General features: G+C 39.0%; 1 protein-coding gene and 1 long non-coding RNA gene across 4 annotated transcripts in view; both read right to left on the bottom strand.

Moving 5' to 3' along the window:
- LOC146524897 (uncharacterized) overlaps window positions 1-22,147 on the bottom strand; it is a 107,268-nt gene that overhangs the window by 36,647 nt on the left and 48,474 nt on the right. For 2 of the 3 annotated variants that reach the window (XR_014876195.1, XR_014876192.1), the window contains exons 3-4: window positions 7,092-7,290; window positions 5,082-5,222 (exon numbers count right to left, since the gene is read on the bottom strand). This is a non-coding gene — a long non-coding RNA (uncharacterized LOC146524897). Of the gene's footprint in view, window positions 1-701; window positions 5,223-7,091; window positions 7,291-22,147 lie in introns of those variants that run through there. The other variant, XR_014876191.1, reaches the window with a different exon arrangement.
- On the bottom strand, window positions 7,297-21,777 carry zic6 (zic family member 6). The gene is made up of 2 exons (XM_085173148.1): window positions 13,502-21,777; window positions 7,297-11,833 (listed from the first exon to the last, which is right to left on the bottom strand). Exons 1-2 carry the CDS (start codon window positions 14,457-14,459, stop codon window positions 11,208-11,210), a joined length of 1,584 nt encoding a protein of 527 aa, XP_085029274.1. The 5' UTR covers window positions 14,460-21,777; the 3' UTR covers window positions 7,297-11,207.

Below are 22,147 nucleotides of genomic sequence, written 5' to 3' on the forward strand. Positions count from 1 at the left end.
CGGTAGAAGTTGTGCACGCGGTTTCAGAAGGATGAATGGGCTTTGCTTTTTCTGTTTGCCTACACAGACAGGCTCATTGTAGAAGCAATATTGTGTATAAATTCTAATAATACACACTTTAAATCTCAAAACAGGCCAAATTATCTGCTAAAATGTAAGAATTCAACATTTTTACATCTAATGTCTTAACTTACTCCACACTGGGCTAAAATGAAAAAGGATGAGTAGTTACTTGAGAGTCAGCAAGAATTAATTACAGGTAATAAGTGGGCACAAGTTTAATTTGCCTTAATGATCATAAATGTGTGGCTGAAGCGACAAATCAAAGAGTTACAGCTGTTAGCTTCGCTGCTAACTCTGACTTCCTTGAGATTTTAAGACACTATTTTAATGCTAAAAAGAGTCGGTTCAAGTTCTGTTGCGTGTGCAGATAAACAGATAGCTTGCCCAAGTCAAAATTCCAAACCGCGTGGAGAAAAAACATAAATACCTCAATGTGGATACATGGACGAAGAATGAAAGGTTATTTTGTGACAAGGTCTGAAACTCGAAGCGTGTACATTTTAATTATTATTTTTTAATGTCTGAAATCAAAACCTCAAAGTAGCCTGTAATAACAATATGAGCTTATGGCCTGTACACAACATGCAACTAACAATAAGAACAGCTTGTACTGTTGAATCACTTTCTTTTCTACAAACAGATGTGACACCAGGATGAAGGAATTGTATTTATTTTTTTTGCAGCGATGGATCTTTCAGTTAAACTCAGGTTTGCTTTTTACTTTTCAGGAGCTCTACTTTAAATTCCTGGTTGATTAAAAAACTGTGTCATAATACTTCAGTCATTTCAGTAGCCAGCTAGTGCGCTTGTAGTGGATGAGTTTATATTCCAGCAAGAATATTGGCTGGATCTGTGCCTGGTGTGGCTCGAGAGTATCCATCTCCTCATACATGATCAGCAGATGAGCCTGCTCATGACCTACAGTATATTAATATGCTCAGCATAAAGAAGCCTCTTGGCACAAGACGTGCCAGAAGCAGCCCTTTAATGTTGGCAACTGTCAAAGCTTTGATTTCTGATTGATGAGTAAGGTCGGTGCAATAACGGAACGACTCTACCAGTCATCTCACCCATTTTCCACAACAAGAAACATATCCTTTAACGTTACAACAGCGCCAGCATCACTCGGTTGAAATTGTATATCTACAAATGTAGAGCCAGCAAAGAAGAAATAACCAGAGAGGAACTAAAAAGGTGGGCGTTTATCTCTCCTATGATCTTTGGGAAATTAGAACTTCTCATTAACCTGTAGTCTGGGTGTGGGGGGGTTGTAATATTTCAGAGAAGCAAAATAAACTCAAACAATGTTGGCCTACTTATTTAGGAGTTTATTGTTTACACTGGAATAAAATACTATACTACTAACTACCTAACTATATTGTAGCCTAATACAATGGCCTTGAATTTAAATCTACTGGCAGCAAGGATATAATTGATGCAAGGATAGCATCAATTCAATTTGATGCTAATGTTATTTTAATTTCTTTTAAACAGCGTGAGTATTAACAGCAGCTTAGCAGGCTGTAGTCTTATGTGCATTTGAGCTTTTACTGCATTACACTGAAAAGTGTATTTTGCTCATCACATTTCAGTAGATTAAAAAAAGCCCTCAGTATAAAGCAACAGTAGTACCATAAATCTTCATGTAAAAAAAAACTGAAATGCATGCAGTTTATGAAATATAACTAAAATTTAAAGCAACTCAGTAAAAACTGTTATAAAGTTTGTGGCAAATATGTTAGGTGTTGTTTTGTTTAAAAGGCCAGACAGGTGTTAATAGAAAAAAAGGAAAGCATAGTAAGAGAATATAGTTCGTTTGAACTCTGATCTCAAACGTAATAGAAAAATTGAAGATATTCGATAGCCGAACTGTTGAATGAATTGCAGTGGCGTTCTATAAAAATGTGAAATAAATATGAATGAAGTGAATGAATGCATTATTACTATTTCCCCTTTTTGTTTTAAATAAATTAAGAACTTAACTCAACTGCAACTAATTGCTCCTTTCATCTATCCAATTAAACACAAAATTTTAATCCAAGAAGTTTATTTCTTGTTTTCAGTCCCCATCCTTTTAATAAGGACAAAAATGTAAGTGCTGCATATTAATCCTGCACCACGAAATGAGCCGTTATTTACACCTTTGATTATCATCGCTCTCTCTCTGCCCAGGACTGCTCTTGGGCCACTCCTACAATGACTGAGCTTAATTGACAGACGTACCAAAAGGATGTGTTGGCAAAGTTAGCCGCTAACCGCTAACATTTTCAATCCATGCCCACTCAGGTGTGTATGTGTGAGAGGGTGAGAGGAGGTTGTTAAAATGGTGCTGAAGATCAATAGGATGTTGTTGTTAGTGAGAGACCTTTCATGGGAAACATCAGTAAGGTGGCATCACAAGTTGTCATGTGTGATATTCGTGAAATGTGTCTGGAATGTCTCTTCCTTCAGCTGCCTGAATAAACAGTCAGCAGCTACAGCTCAGCTCCCCTAGATATTCTGTGATAAAACAGCTCGGTTGCATGAGGTAATCTCACCCTCACCCAAATGAGATGGTAATGCCTTCACTCAGGGAATTCAGAAATACACAGCAGTACCTAGACGGAGGCTGCGCACCTCAAATGGGACTAATAATAGAGCCCCTATTCTCTTAACTGGGAATCTATATTATATGCTTCAAGAATGAGATCAACTATATGGGTCAGTGGGATTTCTGTAAGAAAAAAACATAGAAAGGAACAACCAAAAGAAAATATGCACTACTGACAACAGATCTGAGGAATGCAGTAGCTTACAAGAAAATTATTTGGGCAGAGTCACAGCTTAGAACTTTAATTAACAGAGCTGGTTTTAACTGATTGAAAGGGAATACGTGTCCACACTCATGTGCGCGTGAGCCTAATTATTTTCAACTCCTTGATTGTCTACAGGCTCCATAAATAAAAGCACAAGTGACTTGAAATGTTCAAAGCAAATTATTTTAGAAATGGAAATGATCAAAGAGCAGTCTTTCATAAGTTCTGTGATCTCTGAGCTAGAATACACGGGGACTTCAGTCCTCCACGCTGCTGTGGCCTAGGACCCGTTTAACACACACATAATGCACACATGCACACACACGTGCTTACATACGCAGACACACACACACCACCTTGCAGTCTCACAATCTGTCTTTCTTAGCAGACAGTAAAAAAAAAAGAAATCATCTTCTTACTTGGGATCCCCAAATTAAACTAAAATGGAAAAAACATAAATTGATATTGTTATGATATTATATGGATTTACATGCAACAACAGTAAAAGCTGGTTTATATTAGAGATCAGTAAAAAAAAGCCATTTTGCAATGATCTCTTGTTCACATGTTACAATTTATATTATCAACAGCACATGCTGACTTCTAAGCTGTTTACACTGTACCTGTTTGGCACATTACTGTAATGTGTTGATGAATACGAGGACATTTACAGCATTTTAAAACACAGGCAGAAAAGGGGTACTTAGCTGCGTGATATGAGTGACGGCTGTATCTTTTTTTCTCTCTCTTCCATTGGTTCCTTGGAATTATTCATGGTCCCTTTTGTGGGATATTTTGAATGAAACGAACGCATATAGCAAAGTTAATGATGTTTTCAAACAGGAAGTGATATTACGAGTCAAATATATTACACACATAGCTTTACTGGTTCATTTGTAGCTGTTTCTTTGGTCTTGAAAGTCAAGAAGTGTACACTTTTAAAAACAAATATCATCGTTTCTACAGTAAACAAACTCCCTCTCTTCTTTCTTCTGTTGCACGCTCAGCTTTTGTTTGGGTATTACTGACCTGATGCATGTCAAAACGGTGGGGATTTTGTATTTGTTATACTGTAGGCATAGCATTTCCATAAGTATATTTTCCTTTTTGTTGCAGATTATTTTTTCTGAAACATACTTATAGAGATTGCATAATTCCGTCACTTACATAACTGAAAGGAATGCTATGGCATTCACAACAGCAACCAAACAGATAACATAAGGTACTGGAGTTGAGCTGAGGAAAATTGCTAATTACCTCTGCCATATCCTACTTTAATACAGGACCTAAAAAAAAAACAATGCGACACACTCTCCTGTTACGTAAGAGATGGAGTTTTGATCCCTCTTCTCTTTCAGATATCTTAAAACTAGGATTATTCCCTGCTGACTCAAATAAATACCATCAGTTCTTCCTTGTTCGTTTTGAAAGTCATCCATGAAAAGGTGAACACGTCACAGGTCTGAGTCAGCAGTGAAGGTGGTATGCCACTGATTGTAAGACAAAAATTAATGCAGCTGTTTTTGACATTTAATGTGATGCTGTGTGCATGAATCCTCACTCGATGCATATCAAATGACCATCTCATAGACTGCACCTAATAGAAGGCCAGGCTTCCTTACTGATGATTATTTTTGCCTTTAAATACATTACTTCATCTCCTCAAAGCTTCACTGGTCACTAATTACTCTCTCGCATGCCCCTGTGCTCTCTTTAGCAAGTGGCTAATAATTTCCATCATTAGGGCTTTAATTTCAAAGGGATATAAATGAAACCTTGGTCCCCTGGGGACATTATATTGTTGATGAGTGTAAATACATACATCATCAACCGGTTACCTTGCATTCCCTCCTGTTGCCTCAATGCCATTACTCTGTTTTTGTCTGTGCCATCCACTTTAGGGTCAACAAATCACATTTGTCCCCTCCATTAATGATACACCCTTAATATAAAATATCATCGCAGTGCAAATCTTGGTCTAAATGTAATTAAAAAACATCAGGGGAAATTCCTAGGTTGTGTGAAGACCCCCTATCCCCCGTCACCTTATATCCATCATTGTAGATTTAGGCCCTGGGGTGAACTCGTAAGGCTGAAGGTTAACAGCGAGATTGCCATGCATCCTGCCTTACAGCGTTCTAAAATGTGCTCCCACTACTGCTACAAACGCTAAATATCGGCACACAGTCACGTCCAGTGCATAGAAATGTAACCACCACATACTGGTGAGTGCAAGCGCGAGTGCGTCAACACCTCCATGTTCGGCAAATGGATGGACTTCAATAGGGATATGATCAGAAACAGAATCCTTCCTTCAGATGTAGAGTTCACAGGCTTGATCATGCAGCTGCCTTGCAATGCATACTGCAACAGATAAAATTAAACACTGACGATTACTCACCACTTTGAAACACCCTGGACCGTGATCAATGTAATTTCTTTTTTAAGTTCAACCTCAAACAGCAGAGATTTGAGAAATCGTACAAAAAAAGTCTGTATCTCGCAACAGAACTGAACCGTTTCTAATGAAAGGTGACAGTTTTGAGAGACAGCAAAGACAACCGCCATTTAGGATCTCTTTGCATTGTTTTTGTAAAATCTAAGGCAATGTGCTCTTTAGGAGTCCGAATCAAAGCGATTTTCTAATAATGCTTCAAATGCATTCTGTAAAACGTGAATCATTATGCAGAAGCTCTAAGATGTATGTCAAAGATCATATACTGTTCAGAAAGACAGATGAAGATAAAGGCATCAATTTCTGGTCCAAGTGCAGATTGAAGCATATTGATGTGACTCTTCGCATACATGAAAGCTACCAGCTGCCCTTGCCAGCAAGTGGAGGACATTAAGGCTCAGACTGGTTGATCTGTGATGACAAGGGTCTGGAGGAGGGATTAGAAGCAAGGGGACCAAAGTTATGGTCATTCCCTTAAAAGGATGGCAGTGCATCTCATAGGCCTGGAGCTTGCAGGAGTTGAAAGATCTTCAAAGGTCGGCTCACCCCACACAACCTACTCTAACTCCCCCCGAAATAAAAAAAAAATTAAAAAAAATAAAAACCTTGAAAGCATGAATTTTGAGAGATGTGGACTTCTAAAATATTATTTATTTTCCTTTTGCATTGCAACAGGCCACAACAAGTGCTGCAGGCCACATCTGGAAAAAAAAACTTTTGCTTTTAGGTTGTTGTTTATTCTCCATGTGAAATGATCATTGTCAGTCATATGATTACCCCCTGAGCTTACCAGCTCACCCAGAGACCATGAAATCTCAAAAGCTGGCTCATCAAAAACTGTCAAAATTTCAGTTATGTAAGGCATAGATAATAAATGAAAAAGGAAAAAGGGGCATCTTTTAAGAACCAACCACAGGGGTAAATTGTAATGCATCAAAAGACAAATATGCAGCAAATATAAGGCTAGACGGGACCTTTCTCTCTACACTGCTATATATTGGCTATTAAGTGATGCTCTATTTAGTGACACTAATTATTCGTAAATTCTCTAACAACAGTCAGAAAGCTGAGTATTTCAGGGACTTGGGATTAAGCTGACAGTACAGCAGCCATAGGGAAGAGTGACACGAGCCTAGTTTAATAAGACCTGGTACAAGCTGGACGACACAGGGGGTTGGCACCACTGAAATCAGAAAACTACAGTGCAGATGAAGATGAGAGGGAAAACTAAAGGATCAGTTTGGTTAAATCATAAGAGCATAGCACTGGGATTCAGCATTGCTATTCACCATTTCATGTCTGTAACCACACAAAACATGTGCATGTCAGTGCGATGATTGCAATATCGTCCATAAGAGCGCAGCTTCTGAGTGTTTTATGAGCTTATTAATTGTCAACCTGCACATGCTGAGACATAAAACTGATTGCCTTACAAATGTTCTCAGATAGAAACAAGTGACCCATAAATTTCACTCTTCTATTCAGTCTTTTTTAATAGTTGTACAGTATATTGTCCAGTAATTTACTTCAAAGTTAAAATTTGTTCATTTTTTTTAACTGTCCTTATTATACAGTGTTGACATCACCCCTCTGTGGCAACCATTCTTTAGCTGGAAAGGGCAAGCAAAAGAAAATAAAGCAGCAGTCAGTGCAGCTGCATTCAGTTTGCCATGTGGTGTTGCAATTTTCCATGGAGTGGCAGTGTAAAGAAAAAGCAGATATGTGAGTCAAGTTCCATGCATGTCAGGGGGGGAATCGAGCAGAGGATACCTACTTACCATCAGACCACTCTGGCAGAGATTAGGGTGCCATCGCGAAGAAGTCATGGAAGGTGAAGATGGGCAGGAGCTGCAGGGATAGATATAGATGAGGCAGAGGAACAAGAGGATCTGGGGAAAAAAATAAAAAATGGGAAGGGTCACAGAGGGGTGGATGAAAAGAAACCAGGATGGGAAGCAAAAGAACCACTGGCTTGACCTAGGAATGAGGGGAGGGGGAGGGGGGGGCAGAGATCCAATTAAAAACACATTTGGTCAGTCAGAATGAACATTGACACAGATTCTCCGGCCTCTTCAGACCAAGCTCAGTCCCTAAGCCGCACCCTGAAACGCCAGCTTCACAGTGTAAGTTGTGCCAGATGCCATATGTGGTTATGATAATGCATAAAACCAAAGACCACCCTCTGTTACACAGTTGGCGCTCGACCTAAGTATGGCACAACAGCAGCCCAGGGGGGCAAGATAGTAATTTACCAGATCCCAGGGTAAAATAGATTTATTTACATTAAAATGATGTATACCCTGCATACCTTGTCCAAAATGGCGCCTATGCTTGTTGCTAGGCAGAGACTACAAAAGTAAAGATGGCGGCAGACAAGTGGCAAACTGAGAAGTGGAGGTCTAATCAGTTGTGATTACTTGGGGGAAGGGTGTGGCAAGGTTCAGTGTTTATGGATAAAAAACTAAGCATGGCATGGTCAGAATATATGAAGAAAGGGTTACGTGCTGGAGGCTGAGAATATCAGTGTTTAGCTTGTTACCTTTTGACTCCTAACACTACAGAAGAACTATTTTGCTTATACAAACACAGAGGCTTCTTTGAGCTCAAAATTATTTTTGATCACCTCTATTATGCTTTCTGTGGAGAGATGTATTATTTTTAGAAACAGAGCAGAAAAGGGCAGAATGCGACAGTTTGGGGTTCAGTAGAAGAAGAATGAGTTACAGAATATCTCAAGATTTTTTTAAAGATAACTGTACTACATAAAGCATTTGATGAAAGGTATTGATATTGTTGCATTTCAGGACAAAGTGGCCTCATAATTTCAGTCATCTCATCATTAAAGCACACTGATCAAAGCATGCTAGGTTGGCTTAAATTTGCTCAAAAAGGAAACACTTAAATATTTTACAATATCAGCCACTTGAAATCTTCATGTTAGGCCATATCACAGTACTTACCACAAAGAACTTCAACCCTATGAATGTTATTGTTATCAACCTAAACAGTACTGATGCAGCAGCACCAATTCGCTAAAGTCAACAATGAAATCATTAACACAGGTTAAAACTGTTTTTTCTCTTATTGAAATAGAAATAAAACATGTTGAAGCTTCTCACAAAGTCTCACACTGAAAAGTTAAAAACAAAAATTAGCTGCGGTCAGATTCAAGAGGGATTTGTAAAGTGCATCATCAAAAATATCTGACTCTCCCAAAAGATCTATTCCCATGAGCATCATGAGCAACGAACACTAGAACCAGAATGCATAAACAAGTGCATCACAGATTGCAAGTATCACCATCTCGATAAAAATTACATTGTGGAAACACACGAAGAATGTGTGTTTTAGTCAAAAAAGACGAGAAGATTAAAGAAGATGTTTTTTTGGATTTTTTTTTCCCACAGTTTTATAAGCGTAGAAGTAAACTTGTGTCGCTTGAAATTGTTTTACAAATAACGTGAAAATAAAAGCAAATGTAACTAAAACTGCAAACTCTTATGTAACATCACAGAATGTGTATAAAGTAAGATGTGTAAGGGGTGCATAATCAGATGTAGTTCCAGCCTATTTTTCCCATATATTCTATGATCAGAGCAAACTCACCTAGAAGTAAAATTATTTCAATATATATATATATCAAAGCCTGTCAGATCAACATAATAAAATATTCCAAGGAAACATAAAATTGGTGCACATGAGACCTGATTACACAAACTGGTATATGAAGTTAGATGGCACTAGTCATTGACGTGTTTAATGGTAGAATATGCTGACATCCATACAGTTGCAACGAATAACATTTTCTAATAGTAGTAGAGTGGAATTTCTTTTTCTTTTACTTTATTTGTGATTATTGCCACCTTCACAATGACCAAGCACTATACTTTCCTGAGCAGGACAAGGACATACAGTATTTGCTATACCATACATACTTGTGTGCATAGTCTTTAGCTACAGAACATACCTGAACCTGATCACTTAATTTCCAGTTACGTTTTCTTTTGGTATTGTTAGAGAGGGGTGTTGCTTCTTGGACAGGAAACAGGAAGTGTGATCACAGAATAGACTGGATAGCAACAATAGTTCACTAAAAATGAGCTATTGTCTGCACCAGGATTAGTAGCAAAACGGAGTAAAAGCTCTGTACAGACAAATACAGGCTTCAAACTGAAATCCCAATACCACGTTTCTTATTTTAAAGAGAGTTTTAATTGAAGGGTTGTATTTGAAGGAACAAAAAACAAATAAATGTGATCATATGTGTCTCTCAAAATGTGCTATAGGCGAAGTAAAACATTTAATATGTGCATCCATAAAGAGCAATCAAGTGAATCATTTTGAGCTTTTTTTCCCCCACAAAAACCAAACAAACAAAAAAACTTTTCTTATACAAATCAAACAGAACAGCACATACGTCTAGCAAAACAGTCTCAAAGTCTTAAAAAATTCAGACTCAATTAAAATTCTTAGAATGTAAATATCTTTAAAGTATGTTTAACTTATAATCTGGGTCTTTTCTTTTTTTTCTTTACAGCTTGTTCACCTTCAAAATAAAACGCTCCATGGTGTATATGTGCGTCTAAATAAGACACAGGAATAATATAAAGAGATAAAATTTATAAGCTGATTTAAACATGAAGAAAAATCAGATTTGATATCACTAAATGAAAACACGCGCGAAACCCCGCAACAAAAACACACCTCCAGCCTCTCCAAAAAAAACAACAACAAAAATAAATCATTGCGCAGTTAAGAAAATTTAATTCGTTGAGTAGACTGCAATTTCCTTTTTGTATTGAGAAGATTTTATCTCACCACGTTACAGTTACCTTTGATTTTACCTCAATCAAATCACTTCCACATCTAGTCTAGAATATAGACTCTGCATGTATGTACATATAGATTATGCAGACTCATCGGTAGGTCTGTCTTGCACAAAAATGCAAACTTGCAAATATGGCGAATAGCACTGGGTGTGTTTTAATGGGAAGAACAGGGTTTGGCATCATGCATTGATTGGGTTTAACCACACACTCCTGATCAAAGAGAATATAGACACTTTAATAAAATATAGGATAATTAATTATACAGTGAGCTTATGTACAGTTGAACTGTATGCTAATTAAACGTTTGAATAGTAACACGACCACTGGTTTTTACTCACACCCTTACTCTGCACAGAAATGTGAAATATACATATAATACACATTGTGTAATAAAAAAAAAAATTAAAAATGGGGCAAAAGGTGAAACATAATCAAGGGCAGGAAAAAAACTAGTGAGCCTTGCGGTGTTTTAATTACAGCTCACGCTCCAGGCCCGTCACGCAGGGTTGTTAAACCTCAACATTTAACTTGAGGGGGGCGAAAAAAAATTAGATATTTATTTTATCTTGCGACGTACATAAGTCATGAATAATATTTCTATTCATCCAGACATACATTAGACTAGTTTACATTCAAGAAAGACCCCTACAGTCAGGGCTACATTCAGCAAGACACTTCCTTTTACTTAAAAGATTCAAAGTTCAGAATAGACTAATCAACACGCAGATTTCCATTAAATCCTTCGTCATTTTTTCCCCACTTAAAGATAGATATCTTCAATACTTATGCAACACAACGAAAACTAGAAATACACATAACGGTTCCTATAATCCACTTTTGGGAGATGTATGGGCTTTAAACCAAACCCAACCGAACAGACCTCACGACAACAAATAAAGCTTGCCACATTTCCATTGAATACTCAATAGGATAACTGAGGACGTCACGCAAAATATGTAATACAACATTTACGAAAGTACAGAGAACAACAGCTGTAGGTTTGAGCTACCACATGAAAAAATAGGCCCAACATTCTACGCCGCCTGTGTGTGTCCCAACAACACCTCAGAGAGACGGGATGTTATTGCATTGCTTTGGTGGGAAAGAGTCCACGCCACTGTGGCATGTGTACCATCCATTAACAATACTTTTCTGAAAGGATGAAGCAGGGGAGAAAGTCCTTGAGCTCTGGGCAAAAGCGTGACCTGTCTGGCTGCAGGGGTACTGGGAGGACTGAGGCCTGTAGCTGCCTCTCTGTAACAACAAAGGGTCCAAGAGGGGCTGTGACCTGTGTGTTGAGTAGTCCAAACTGCTGTCAAATGTGTGATGGAAACGTGACCTCGGGGTCGGCTCGTCTCGACTCTCTGGGGACAAGGGGACATCTTGAGATGAGGTGGGTGGATGAGGGGGGCTGATCTGGGTTCCATCCGAGACTCGGCTTGACCTGCCCTCCGCAATGTGACCGCCACCACCAGGACGCGCGTCGCCGTCTTTGGCGACTTGGGTCTTGTTGCAGTGAAGTTTCATATGTTTTCGCAGGGAGCTTGGGTGGGTGTAACACTTGTCGCAGCCCCTGACCTTGCACATGTAGGGTTTATCACTGGAGTGCACATGTGAATGCTTCTTTCTGTCGCTGCTGTTCGCAAACCTCCGGTTGCAGCCCTCGAACTCACATTTAAAAGGTTTTTCACCTAAATGTGCAAAGAGAAAAGTGACGGCGAGTTACGAAAAGGTTTGCAGGTCTCCGCATGTTCTGCCTGACCATGTAAACTAATGTTTATGTGGCCTGGGTCAGTGGGTGGGCCATGTCATATGAAATGGGAATCTAAAAGTTTTGTTTTGTTTTTTTAAAGTGCACAGCCATGTTTCGCCCAACACTGTGAAATTACTTTAAATCACTCGCTCAGCAAAACACAGAGTCGCCCGTAGGCATCGGTTCGAATTCTTTAAGAATGTGACACTTAAAAGGTAAATTGCTAACAATTTACAAATAATAGTTGCTGAAACTTTGGTGCGGTCCTAATTGCAACAAATGAGGCAGTGTATCTGCAGAGTAAATCAAAAAGGCTCCAGGGCCTAGTTAAACATGCATTAGATTAACCTGCGACCGCACTTGATTTGTTTAAATTCAGTTACCATGCTTAGAGTGAATTATGGCCATCAGGATGCTAATTGTTCTTCTAGCACAAAGCTGCCTATAGCTGCTAGCCCTCGTCCTCCTGCACATACGTGGGGAAATGTGTAAAAGCCGGACTGAAGGGGAAAAAAAGAAAAAAAAGAGTCTGAATCGTAATCCTGGTGTGTGCATATTTATCTGAATTTAAAAACAGAATTAAAAAGAAAAAGCTAATATCTCAATATGTATTTTTACATAAACTGATAAGCTGAACAGAGTGTGCATGTGCAGTTGTGTAATAGCTTAAATGCCATTAAGCCTCTCTGTTCTGCCTCTGTCTCTTTGCTTTCATTAGTAAAATAATTTACAGCGCAAGAAAAAAGGGGCTGCTTAATAAACGCCTTTCGGTCCAGCTTCTCTTATTTCTAAAGAGGCTATTCAGTACAATTTGGCTGTATTTCATTGTAATTAAATCTTGTTCCGAAAATTTTGAAATATTTTATATACAACACAAGCAGAAATATTTTTTTAATATATTTGATTCTGTGCTTATGTTAGTTGTGCAGAAAAAAGGGCAAATGTTAGTCTGTAGAGTGACGGGATTTTTCTTTTTATAAAAGGTTCACACTGCCTCAAGTAACATGTCTATTAGAGTCAACAGGGCATAAGGAAATCACTCAAATATAACTCATTTTGTTTACACTGAATGAGGTCATCTCTGTGCTTACCAACTACTGCTACATCACAGTGTGATGTGCTCTGTTAGTGTTCCTGAGTACAGGAGATGAGCCCCTGGGAGGCAGAGACAGCGTAACGGCTACGTCACGACTCTCCGGTGTCCCGGGATTTATTTAATAATTTCACTGAATGAAGTGGGAGAGGCACCCAAACCACCAGGCCTGCTGCCTATACTACACATAGTTTACAACTGTCTTACTACTTCTCTGTCAGGCAGTAACGGAGAAGGCGACAAGTGTCACAAAACGCTTTGCGTAACATTTCAATAACACTTTACATTGTGCTGTGCAGATATAATAATAATAATAATAATAATAATAATAATAATAATAATAATAAATGTTTTTAAGAAAAACAGCTGAATATTGAAAACATAAAAAATATGTTCACATTGGTAAAAAATGAAAACTACTTGTAACTTGTAAAGTTGATAAAACTGACCGTTATAAATATTATTATTATTATCATTATCACTATTTGTGTTGTTGTCTTATCATTGACTGACCTGTGTGAGTCCTCTTGTGGATCTTTAGATTTTCTGATCTTGCAAAAACTTTCTCACAGCCGTGAAATGGGCAGGGAAATGGCTTTTCCCCTGTGTGGACTCTGACGTGGTTCACCAGCTTGTATTTGGCTTTGAAAGGCTTCCTGTCTCTCACACAATTCTCCCAGTGACACACATATTCAGAGTGCTCAGGTCCTCCGACATGCTCCACTGTCACATGGGTGACAAGTTCATACATGGTCCCGAAGGCTCTGGAGCAAGGCAGCTTTCCAGCCCCCTCTTGGCCGTCACTCCACTTGCACACCAGCTCATGCTTTACTGTTTGTTTTGAGCACCTGAGGAAAGCGTCTCCTCCTCCACGCTGAATTGCCATGTTCAGGGGTTTGTACAGACCCAGGAACTGAGTGACAAGTTGCTGGCTGTTTCCCTTGGGGCTGATAGTTTGGCCGTAAGGGTGAGTCCGGGTGAGGAGGTCGCCAGGCAGACCCAGCATCATCTGGCTGCCGAGATCTCGAGATGCGTCGGAGGACGCATGGGCCTGCTCCTGATAACTTGCGAAAAAAGTATGGTTTCTGTTGTCTCTGTAGCCATGAAAGTCACGATAGCGTCCAATCCCTCCATGTTGGTTAGGTCTTGATGCCAGTTGATCAGTGACGGGTGGCATGCCGGCTCCAGAAAGATTGGCTCCAATGATAATGCCCCTAGGGCTGTGCTCTAACCGGTGACTGGGGTATCCAGAGTCTGAAAAATTGGGAACCGAATGGTCAACATATGCACTGGACCTCGTCTCTGGGTAGTCTCGCAAATTGTGCGAGGGGCAGAGTTTTAAGGAACTGCCAGTGGGGTGTCCCATGTGCTCTCCTGCCAAAGGTGGCAGCACCACGCTGGGTTCAGTATTGCTCTCCCCGGGGTTGACGCAAGAGAGAGGGCAGCCACTAAACCTCGAAAGGCTTGTCATGTTTTGTTGTGAGTTTGGCTATGAGTTTGCAAAATCAACCAATTCAGCACTCAGGATACACCTAGAAATTCTGTTTCCATTTTCCTTGTTGTATATCATCTGCATGTGAAATTCTTGGCCGTGAACTTCGCAGAAGTAGGAACCAGACTCAATTTCGTTAAAGTTGGTGTGAGTCCCATGCCGTTCACTTTGCCCTCTTGATTTGTGGCAATAACCGTGGTAGTAAAAATGCTTCGAAACAGGCCATGGTGCAATATAAAAGCACAGCAGGCCAACCTGCTTTTAAAAAGGGAGCTTTGGGATTGGTTGGAATGCGCTGTGATTGACAGGCGCTGGGTTTGTTTTAAAAGGGACACGCAGGCGTTCACTGCACGACTCCGTTTTCAAATATCGCAGAGAAAATGCTTTGAAATGTGCCGCGATACTCCCAAATATTGCAGCCCCTTTAACTTCAGGCGACGTCTTATAATGCCCCTTCTCTAAATCTCTGCGTAGGAAAAACGCACAGGTTAATGCATAATACTAATCTTCTAGTAGAAATCGAGTGATTAAAAACCGACGTGAGCAAAAACACAACACAATCAGTCCCCAGCCTTCATGCCTTTTATTTCAGCAAATGTCCTGCTCCTGCCTGGCAAGTATAATAGAGAGACCGGTCCTTGCGTGTCCAGGCCAATTATTGTCAAGACTTTCATTTTGAGTAGAGCACCTCGTTTGAAAATAGTCAGAGTTACAGAATAGTATTCCTCACAAATGCACCAGTTGTTTGATTCAAAACAAACAAACAAACAAACAAACAAAAACATAATTGCTTCGGCACTTCATTAACCTATATGAGCACCACGTTTAGATCCACATTTTTTTCTAATAGTAATAGAAGGCTACTGTTCTCTCTCCGGGGTAAGATCATTGTGGTACATTTTTATTTTAGAGTACATTTCCGTACGGACGCAGTAATCTATTGGGCTCGTGTAGTATGAAAAATACAACTTTGATAAAGCAACAAGTAGTCCTGCGAGGCACGATAATCATCTTGTTGGAAATAAAAGTTGTTTCAAACATACATTTCTAGTAGTGTCACTGGGGAGTACAGCAGAACAAGATGTACTATTGTAAATCACGCCTGTATTTAACGCTGTTCTTATTAAGCCTAAATAAATTAATAATTTTCAAAAGTTCATCACGCACCGTCGTGCAGGCTGGCACAAATGTGGAAATGGTTACGTAAAATGCAGATTATGAAACGTGAGGAAGAGCAGTGGATAGGCTCCACTGTTCCTAGGAAACTCAGATAAACTTTCTTACTTTGGGGTGCTGTGAGGACAGCGAGCTTCAAGCTCTCCACGCTGCTGAACTGCAACACATATTTCTGCACGTTTTCGAGCTTTGACGTGGCTCTGGCTCGATAAACACGCAGCTTTTTGGGTTTTTTTCCACCCTAACCACTTTAGCCTGATTCTTTTATCTGTTACTTTTATTTCAATCTACACAACTCGGCGTAAGATCCGAGCTGCAGCTTACAGGTTTAAGGTGAAAACCCCTCTTATTTCCAAAGACTTGAGCTGGTGGTATAATCAACGTGCAAAAAAAAAAAAAAAAAAAAGAAAATTTCTGACGTCACCTGCAGTGGGTCCTATGCAGAGACAAAGCAAGGGGCCCACTTGACATTAAGTGCTGGAAAATAGTAGACATTCCCAGAACTGGCCTAATTCCGCTCATGTTTATCAACCTTTAACCTGATGCATTTCCGAAAAAAAACGAGGTTTAAAGGCCAATAAACTGAAAGTTTCCAATCTGATATTCAGATGGCATAAAAGCCTGAGAGACCTCAAATAACCCCTGTTCCTCATTTACAGGAAACAAAGGAAAACTGTTTAGAGTAGCTGCACTTTAAGGACTTAAATTCATATGCTGATTTTGAGGCTGTTCAGGTATACCTTTTCAGCAAGTTAAGTTTGAGACAAAGGCTTACACATATCAATTAATAGGCCTTTTTAATATTTGCCCCATTTTTGTGTTATAGCGAGGAAATGTGAGCTCTTCAGTTAGTTAGTGTACCTGCTTTAACTATGACATAAATTTAACAAATTTTTAATTTCACGAGATAAATATTGCAAGAGGTTACCTTCAAACAATAAATCATAAAATTAGAAGCAATGGCAACGGCAGTAAACAGTGTTTGTTTAGTTAGGTGTGCTTTACGCACATGCAATGTTATTATGACAAACAACGAATTTGGAAATTGCACGTCAATGTGCAAAACTTCAGTTCAAATATCTACTTTGTAAGAAATGTAAGCATTTTGACATCTGAAATCTCCTCCAGCCCTGCAGCCTTATAAGTCTGGTTTATGCTGGCTGTTTGACAAGGCAGATGAAATTCTAGTGACTGCTGCATGTGAAATATCACTTGCAACAATCAAAACATTCATGTCAGGGCATAGTTTTTACAGCCACAAGGTCCATGTCGCTCCAAGTCGCTCTTAGTCAATATGAATCAAATATATTATAAAGGCGCAATGCAGAGAAAAAATGGAAGACAGGTCAAATGCCAGTTTAAATTCCAGGCTTACTGAATACGAAGCAATGTTATAGACTGGACTGGAAATTCAGCAAGTTCAGTTAATTTAACCTTGCATGGCGATGAGAAGAAGTCTATTTTTTTTTATTAAATAAGGCCCTTTTTGGGGAAAACTATTTGCACACAAAAGGGAAAAACAAGCACAACCACACACACACATAAACACACACATATTAAAATGAAATGTAGCCTGTTGTAGCCTATATTATAATAATATGGCTGCTTTTCTATAATAATCCAGTCACTATCCGTATACAAATCACTAGCGTTACACATGGTGAATGCTGTAATGTAACACAAGATATATAAAAAATAATAATAATAAAAATAAAACTTCAAATGGCAACCAAGAACAAAACGATTTCAAGGATCCATATTCATTTGTGATTGTGTGAGCTGTGTTTGTGTTTTCTTGTAGCAATAAGAACGTGTGTATGTGGGTTTGTGTGGCTGTTTAAACAACTGCATGCATTAGTGTGGAGTGCGCTGAAATATTATAATTGATGAGGGATGGCAGTGCACAGTCTTGCCACGACTTTATGAAATTTAGATGAATTAACAGGTTTGGGATGAGTCCATTTGGAGACAGATGCTCGAGCAAATCACAGCAAGAAGTCATTTAGCCCTCTCCATCAGCCATATGAAGGCAAACTCCACGTGCTGTAGTCAGTCAAGGCCCAACTGACCATATAATCTATGAAACACATACAACGATCTGCACAGTTATTATTGTATTACGTACAGTTATGAGCCTGCAATGAAATAAATGACGAAAATATGGAACTGCGGAAACATTTCGCCACTGAAAAACATGAGAATTGGAAAAAAACTAAACACATGCATAGCACAAAAACATGCCTAGTATCAAGAATTTCATACAGGCACTGTGAAATTCTATATTACAAGACAGTTAAATTTGTATTGTAAAGCAATATGATGAGAAAATCCTTCACATTATCAGCTGCTACATGTGCAGGAAAAACTAAAACAGCATTTGTTGCAGGCTCCATGTATTTTGAAAACACAAAGCATGATGTAAATTTTCTGCTTTGTGAAAGCACTATGCATTCTGAAAATAAGTGGATGCACATGTTATGAAGACAAATAGCAGAACTGGAACAAATAAAAGAACCTCTATTATTCTCAGACTCTATTAAATTTACTGGATGTTCGTGTGAATGCGAACCTGAGCCACTGTAGTGTTTTAAGCTCCGTCGAATATGAGAGAAGTGGGAAAAGTGACAGAGAATGCACCTTATTCAACACACAAAGCACCACAATTCATTTTCTTAATAAATCAAGCAACAGACATGCCACGTTTAAACCACAGCAAAATGTGGAAGTTCAATCTTCACATTGTCTATTTATCCAAAACAGTGAATCACAGAATCATCCATGTAATTGTGCCTCTGGGATACATTGATCACTTTACTTTACATTTTAAAATGTAAATACTGAAAACAGGATCACATACAGTGGCATTCGGTTGCAGCTTTTCCATTTTAGGAGAGATTAAGGTTATACTTCTGTCTGGTCACTACTGAGTTAATTTCAAGTCCACAAACTTGTCTATAGCACTAGCGGCCTAAGCCGGCCAAACATAGTGTGGGCCACAGGCCAGACATCATGGACTAAAAAAAAATCGCTCAACTTTGCTACACGCACATACACAGAGAGAGAGAAAAGACTGGGCTGTGATATGTCTACTGGTTTATATAAGAATAGAATTACCATGCATCTAGGTCATTTACGAAATTACACAATGGAAAAATCCTTTATAATTACTGACTCTAACACATCTAGTTAGAATAAACATATAAATGTGAGATGTTTACCATTTAGGGTGATGATTGTGTTCTGCTCTTTTCCAGCAGCAGTGGGCCTACTGTCACAGAGGTATGCACACTAAAATATTCTGATATTTTTTAGGTAACGCGCATGCTCAGTTGGAAGAAGATTATGTTATAACCAATAGGCTATTCCAACGCCCAGTGAGGTAATCCCAGGAAAGATAACTAAATAAGCAAATTATAAATACCGCAGTCCTGCAGAAGAGCCTTCAATAAATTGGCACGTTTCATTACGGATACTTAAAAAAGGGGGGAAGATGACATTTGTCTAGCTATAGAAGAAATAAAAACACATACACCCAAATACAAAGTAATGATATATATGCATATTCCTCTAGGAATTGAATGCAATTGGCAATTAAAAAGAACATATAAAAATATTAAATTAAATATACAAATCAGTATGATTGTAAAATGGGTTTGCAGCTTTACCTACATTAAATTAAATAGATACGTCCAAACGTGAGAGGAAAACGCCACTCAGCGCAGAGCTCGATGTTAAATATTTTGGGGTTAAAAAAAAGCTGGTGTGCATGAGACAAACGATACGCAAAACCGCAGTCACATTAGTTTTGGAAAGTTTCTTTCCCCACTATTTGAAAGTTCCCACATTTTCTATTGTTCAATAATAATTAAAAAATAATAATAATAATGTTAACGCAATGTTCCCCTTCCTGGCAAGAAGACGTGGATAAAATACAGAACAAAACAGAAATTTTAAAATAAAAAAATAAATATAAATGCTACCTAATAGTCTTGTAATCCTGACTCTCTTTATGTTTGTTTTGATGAGAGCATGAATAATTAGTAAATGAGTGTTTGATGTCCCCAGTTGTCATATTCCACATTCGTGCAGTGAATTAAATAAAAAATATTCAACAAATGCCAGGATACAAGAAGAGATCAGCGGTAGTTTTAAATTTAACTCTCAAGCAACAGTTGCTTTACATTAGGCCTGGCTGATGACAGCTCCCCCCCGTTTTCTCAGCAAGAGCTCGGTGCCTACGCTGCTGCTCTGTGGCTCACAAACATTTGTGACTCATCTTTACCATGTCACTTAATTATTTCATAGCGGTAATAGCGGTAATATGGCTTGCGAATACACGGCACATAACCTTAAGTGGTGTATGGAGCATTCACGTTTCAACGAGCCAATAAAATATGGAGGGAGTTTAGGAAAACTTAACAGGCTGCTTGTCGCTTGCGAAAGTTCACAAAGGTCGCAATAAATCCCGATGAGTTTTTTTTCTGTGTGTGTATGTGTTCGTCTTACACTGTGTGTGTGTGTGTGTGTGTGTGTGTGTGTGTGTGTGTGTGTGTGTGTGTGTGTGTGTACGCGCTTACTGTGTTGCAGTATGAGAAGAGTGTGTGAGAATGAAGGGGGGAGTAAACTGTGAGAGGCTATCCCTTCGTCTTGAGAGAGAGAGAGAGAGAGAGAAAGGGAGAGAGATGAAGAAAAGTAGAGAGAGGGAGGGAGCGAGGCTGAGCGAGAGAGAGGGAGAGGGAAAGGGAGAGAGAGCGGCTTATGGAGGAAAAAGATGAAGTGAATCTCATTTTTTCCCTCTCCCCCCTTCAAAATAAGTTATTGAGTTACGTTGTCGAGTCGTTATGTACAAAAAGCGCAATTGTTGCATTAGTATGCGAGCTGGTTAGAAAAAGAAAAAGAAAAAACAGAGGTTTGCGGGTTCTTGCAACAACTGAATCAACATATGAGTAACAGGCCTAAACACTGAGCAGCCCAGGTTCACTTCAACAAAACTAAATCCCGTGTAACCTCCACGGGCTAAATAAAGTGTAGATTTTAGCACTTCCACAGCATGCAGTTCACACAGGCCTCTTCTTCTCTCTCTAGCACAGAAAGACGACGGATAAGTAGGAAAACTCACCTTTTCAATCTATAACTCTTTCTCGACGAAATGTTCTGGGAGTGAATGCGGTAGGATGAGGGCGAGAACAGAATGAAGGACTGATTTGATTTTTTTCTCTCTTTTTTCTCTCGCTTTTTTTTTTTTTAGCCCAGATCCCCTAAAATAAAGAATGTGAGCTCCTTCCTGGGACAGATTGAGGAGGAAAGGATGTGAAAGGCTTGGAGTTAAAAAGCGCCGCTTGAAGCACTCAACGCGTCTCTGAACTTGATCAGATTTTATGTGTCCTGCAGCGAGTCAGCGGCAGCCCTGTGAAACTTGCTCAATGGCACGAATTTTTTGGCTGAGCGAAAAAATCTCAGGATATTACAATTACTGCCATCTTTCTTTCTGTCTTTTATTCCTCCGTCTTACACCCTATAGAGCTTTTGCAAAAAAAAAAAAAAAAAAAAATACCCCCCTCCCCTTTCAAGCGGCTTCAAGAAAGCCACATTTTGGAACTGCGCCAAGTACATTCAAGTTTTCAGTTAATAAGAGCCAAACTGGTGACATGAAAGAGAAAAAATAAAGGATAATTCAATGATAGATAGATAGATAGATAGATAGATAGATAGATAGATAGATAGATAGATAGATAGATAGATAGATAGATAGATAGATAGATAGATAGATAGATAGATAGATAGATACTCTATAAAAGCTACAACACATTTTAGTTTTTCTAAGTTCATTAATACTACAAATTTCAGTTCAAAAGTGCCATAAGTGGTTGCTCGAAAAGTTAACTTTCTAGTATTTCCTCTACAGATTGTAGATTATATATTTCTCTGAATCTTTAAAATTGTTTGGGAGTTTCATCAGGAGTACGACTCGTGTACGGCTGCATTTGACATGCGCTCCACATAACACATGCAGGATCTGCGCTAGAGCGTTGTTATACCTGCAAAATAATGCCTGCAACAACCAATCAAATGAAAGCAATTGAGACGAACTGCCATCTTCAATACCAAACTGTGCCAATCACCAGAAATCAAGCCAATTACCACCCTTCGTCGCAGTCACGTGTTACAGGGGTAGCAGAACGCCGATTGGCCGTCGTAGCACTGCCTCCCGAGTTCATTTATGTTCTGGGAGTGAGTGATTGACTTTATCAGTCCAAGGACATCATCCGCCTGGTAAGGGGGGGAAGTTTGATCCTCTTTCTCACGGATTGCAGTCAACGGGAGTTTTTTCTCCCAACTCTTTGCATAGGATTTTTCCCCATTTTGGCTTGGTTTGTTTTTGTTGTTTTTGGATTTTTCCGCGCAACGTGGTACATCTCGACGCAGTGTGCAGCTTGCGCGCTCCGCTAAACTGGATTTTAATTTTATTTTCAGTTTTTTTCTTCCCAGCT

The sequence above is a fragment of the Neolamprologus multifasciatus genome, chromosome 2 (genome assembly GCF_963576455.1).
Source record: "Neolamprologus multifasciatus chromosome 2, fNeoMul1.2, whole genome shotgun sequence".
Classification (NCBI taxonomy): domain Eukaryota; kingdom Metazoa; phylum Chordata; class Actinopteri; order Cichliformes; family Cichlidae; genus Neolamprologus; species Neolamprologus multifasciatus.

What these genes read in the sequence shown, in the direction of transcription:
- zic6 (XM_085173148.1), bottom strand. Translation starts at nt 14,459, where the DNA reads ATGACAAGCCTTTCGAGGTTTAGTGGCTGCCCTCTCTCTTGCGTCAAC. An exon ending in CCACAAGAGGACTCACACAG is followed by an intron (nt 11,834 to 13,501) that starts GTCAGTCAATGA and finishes TTGCACATTTAG; the next exon opens with GTGAAAAACCTTTTAAATGT.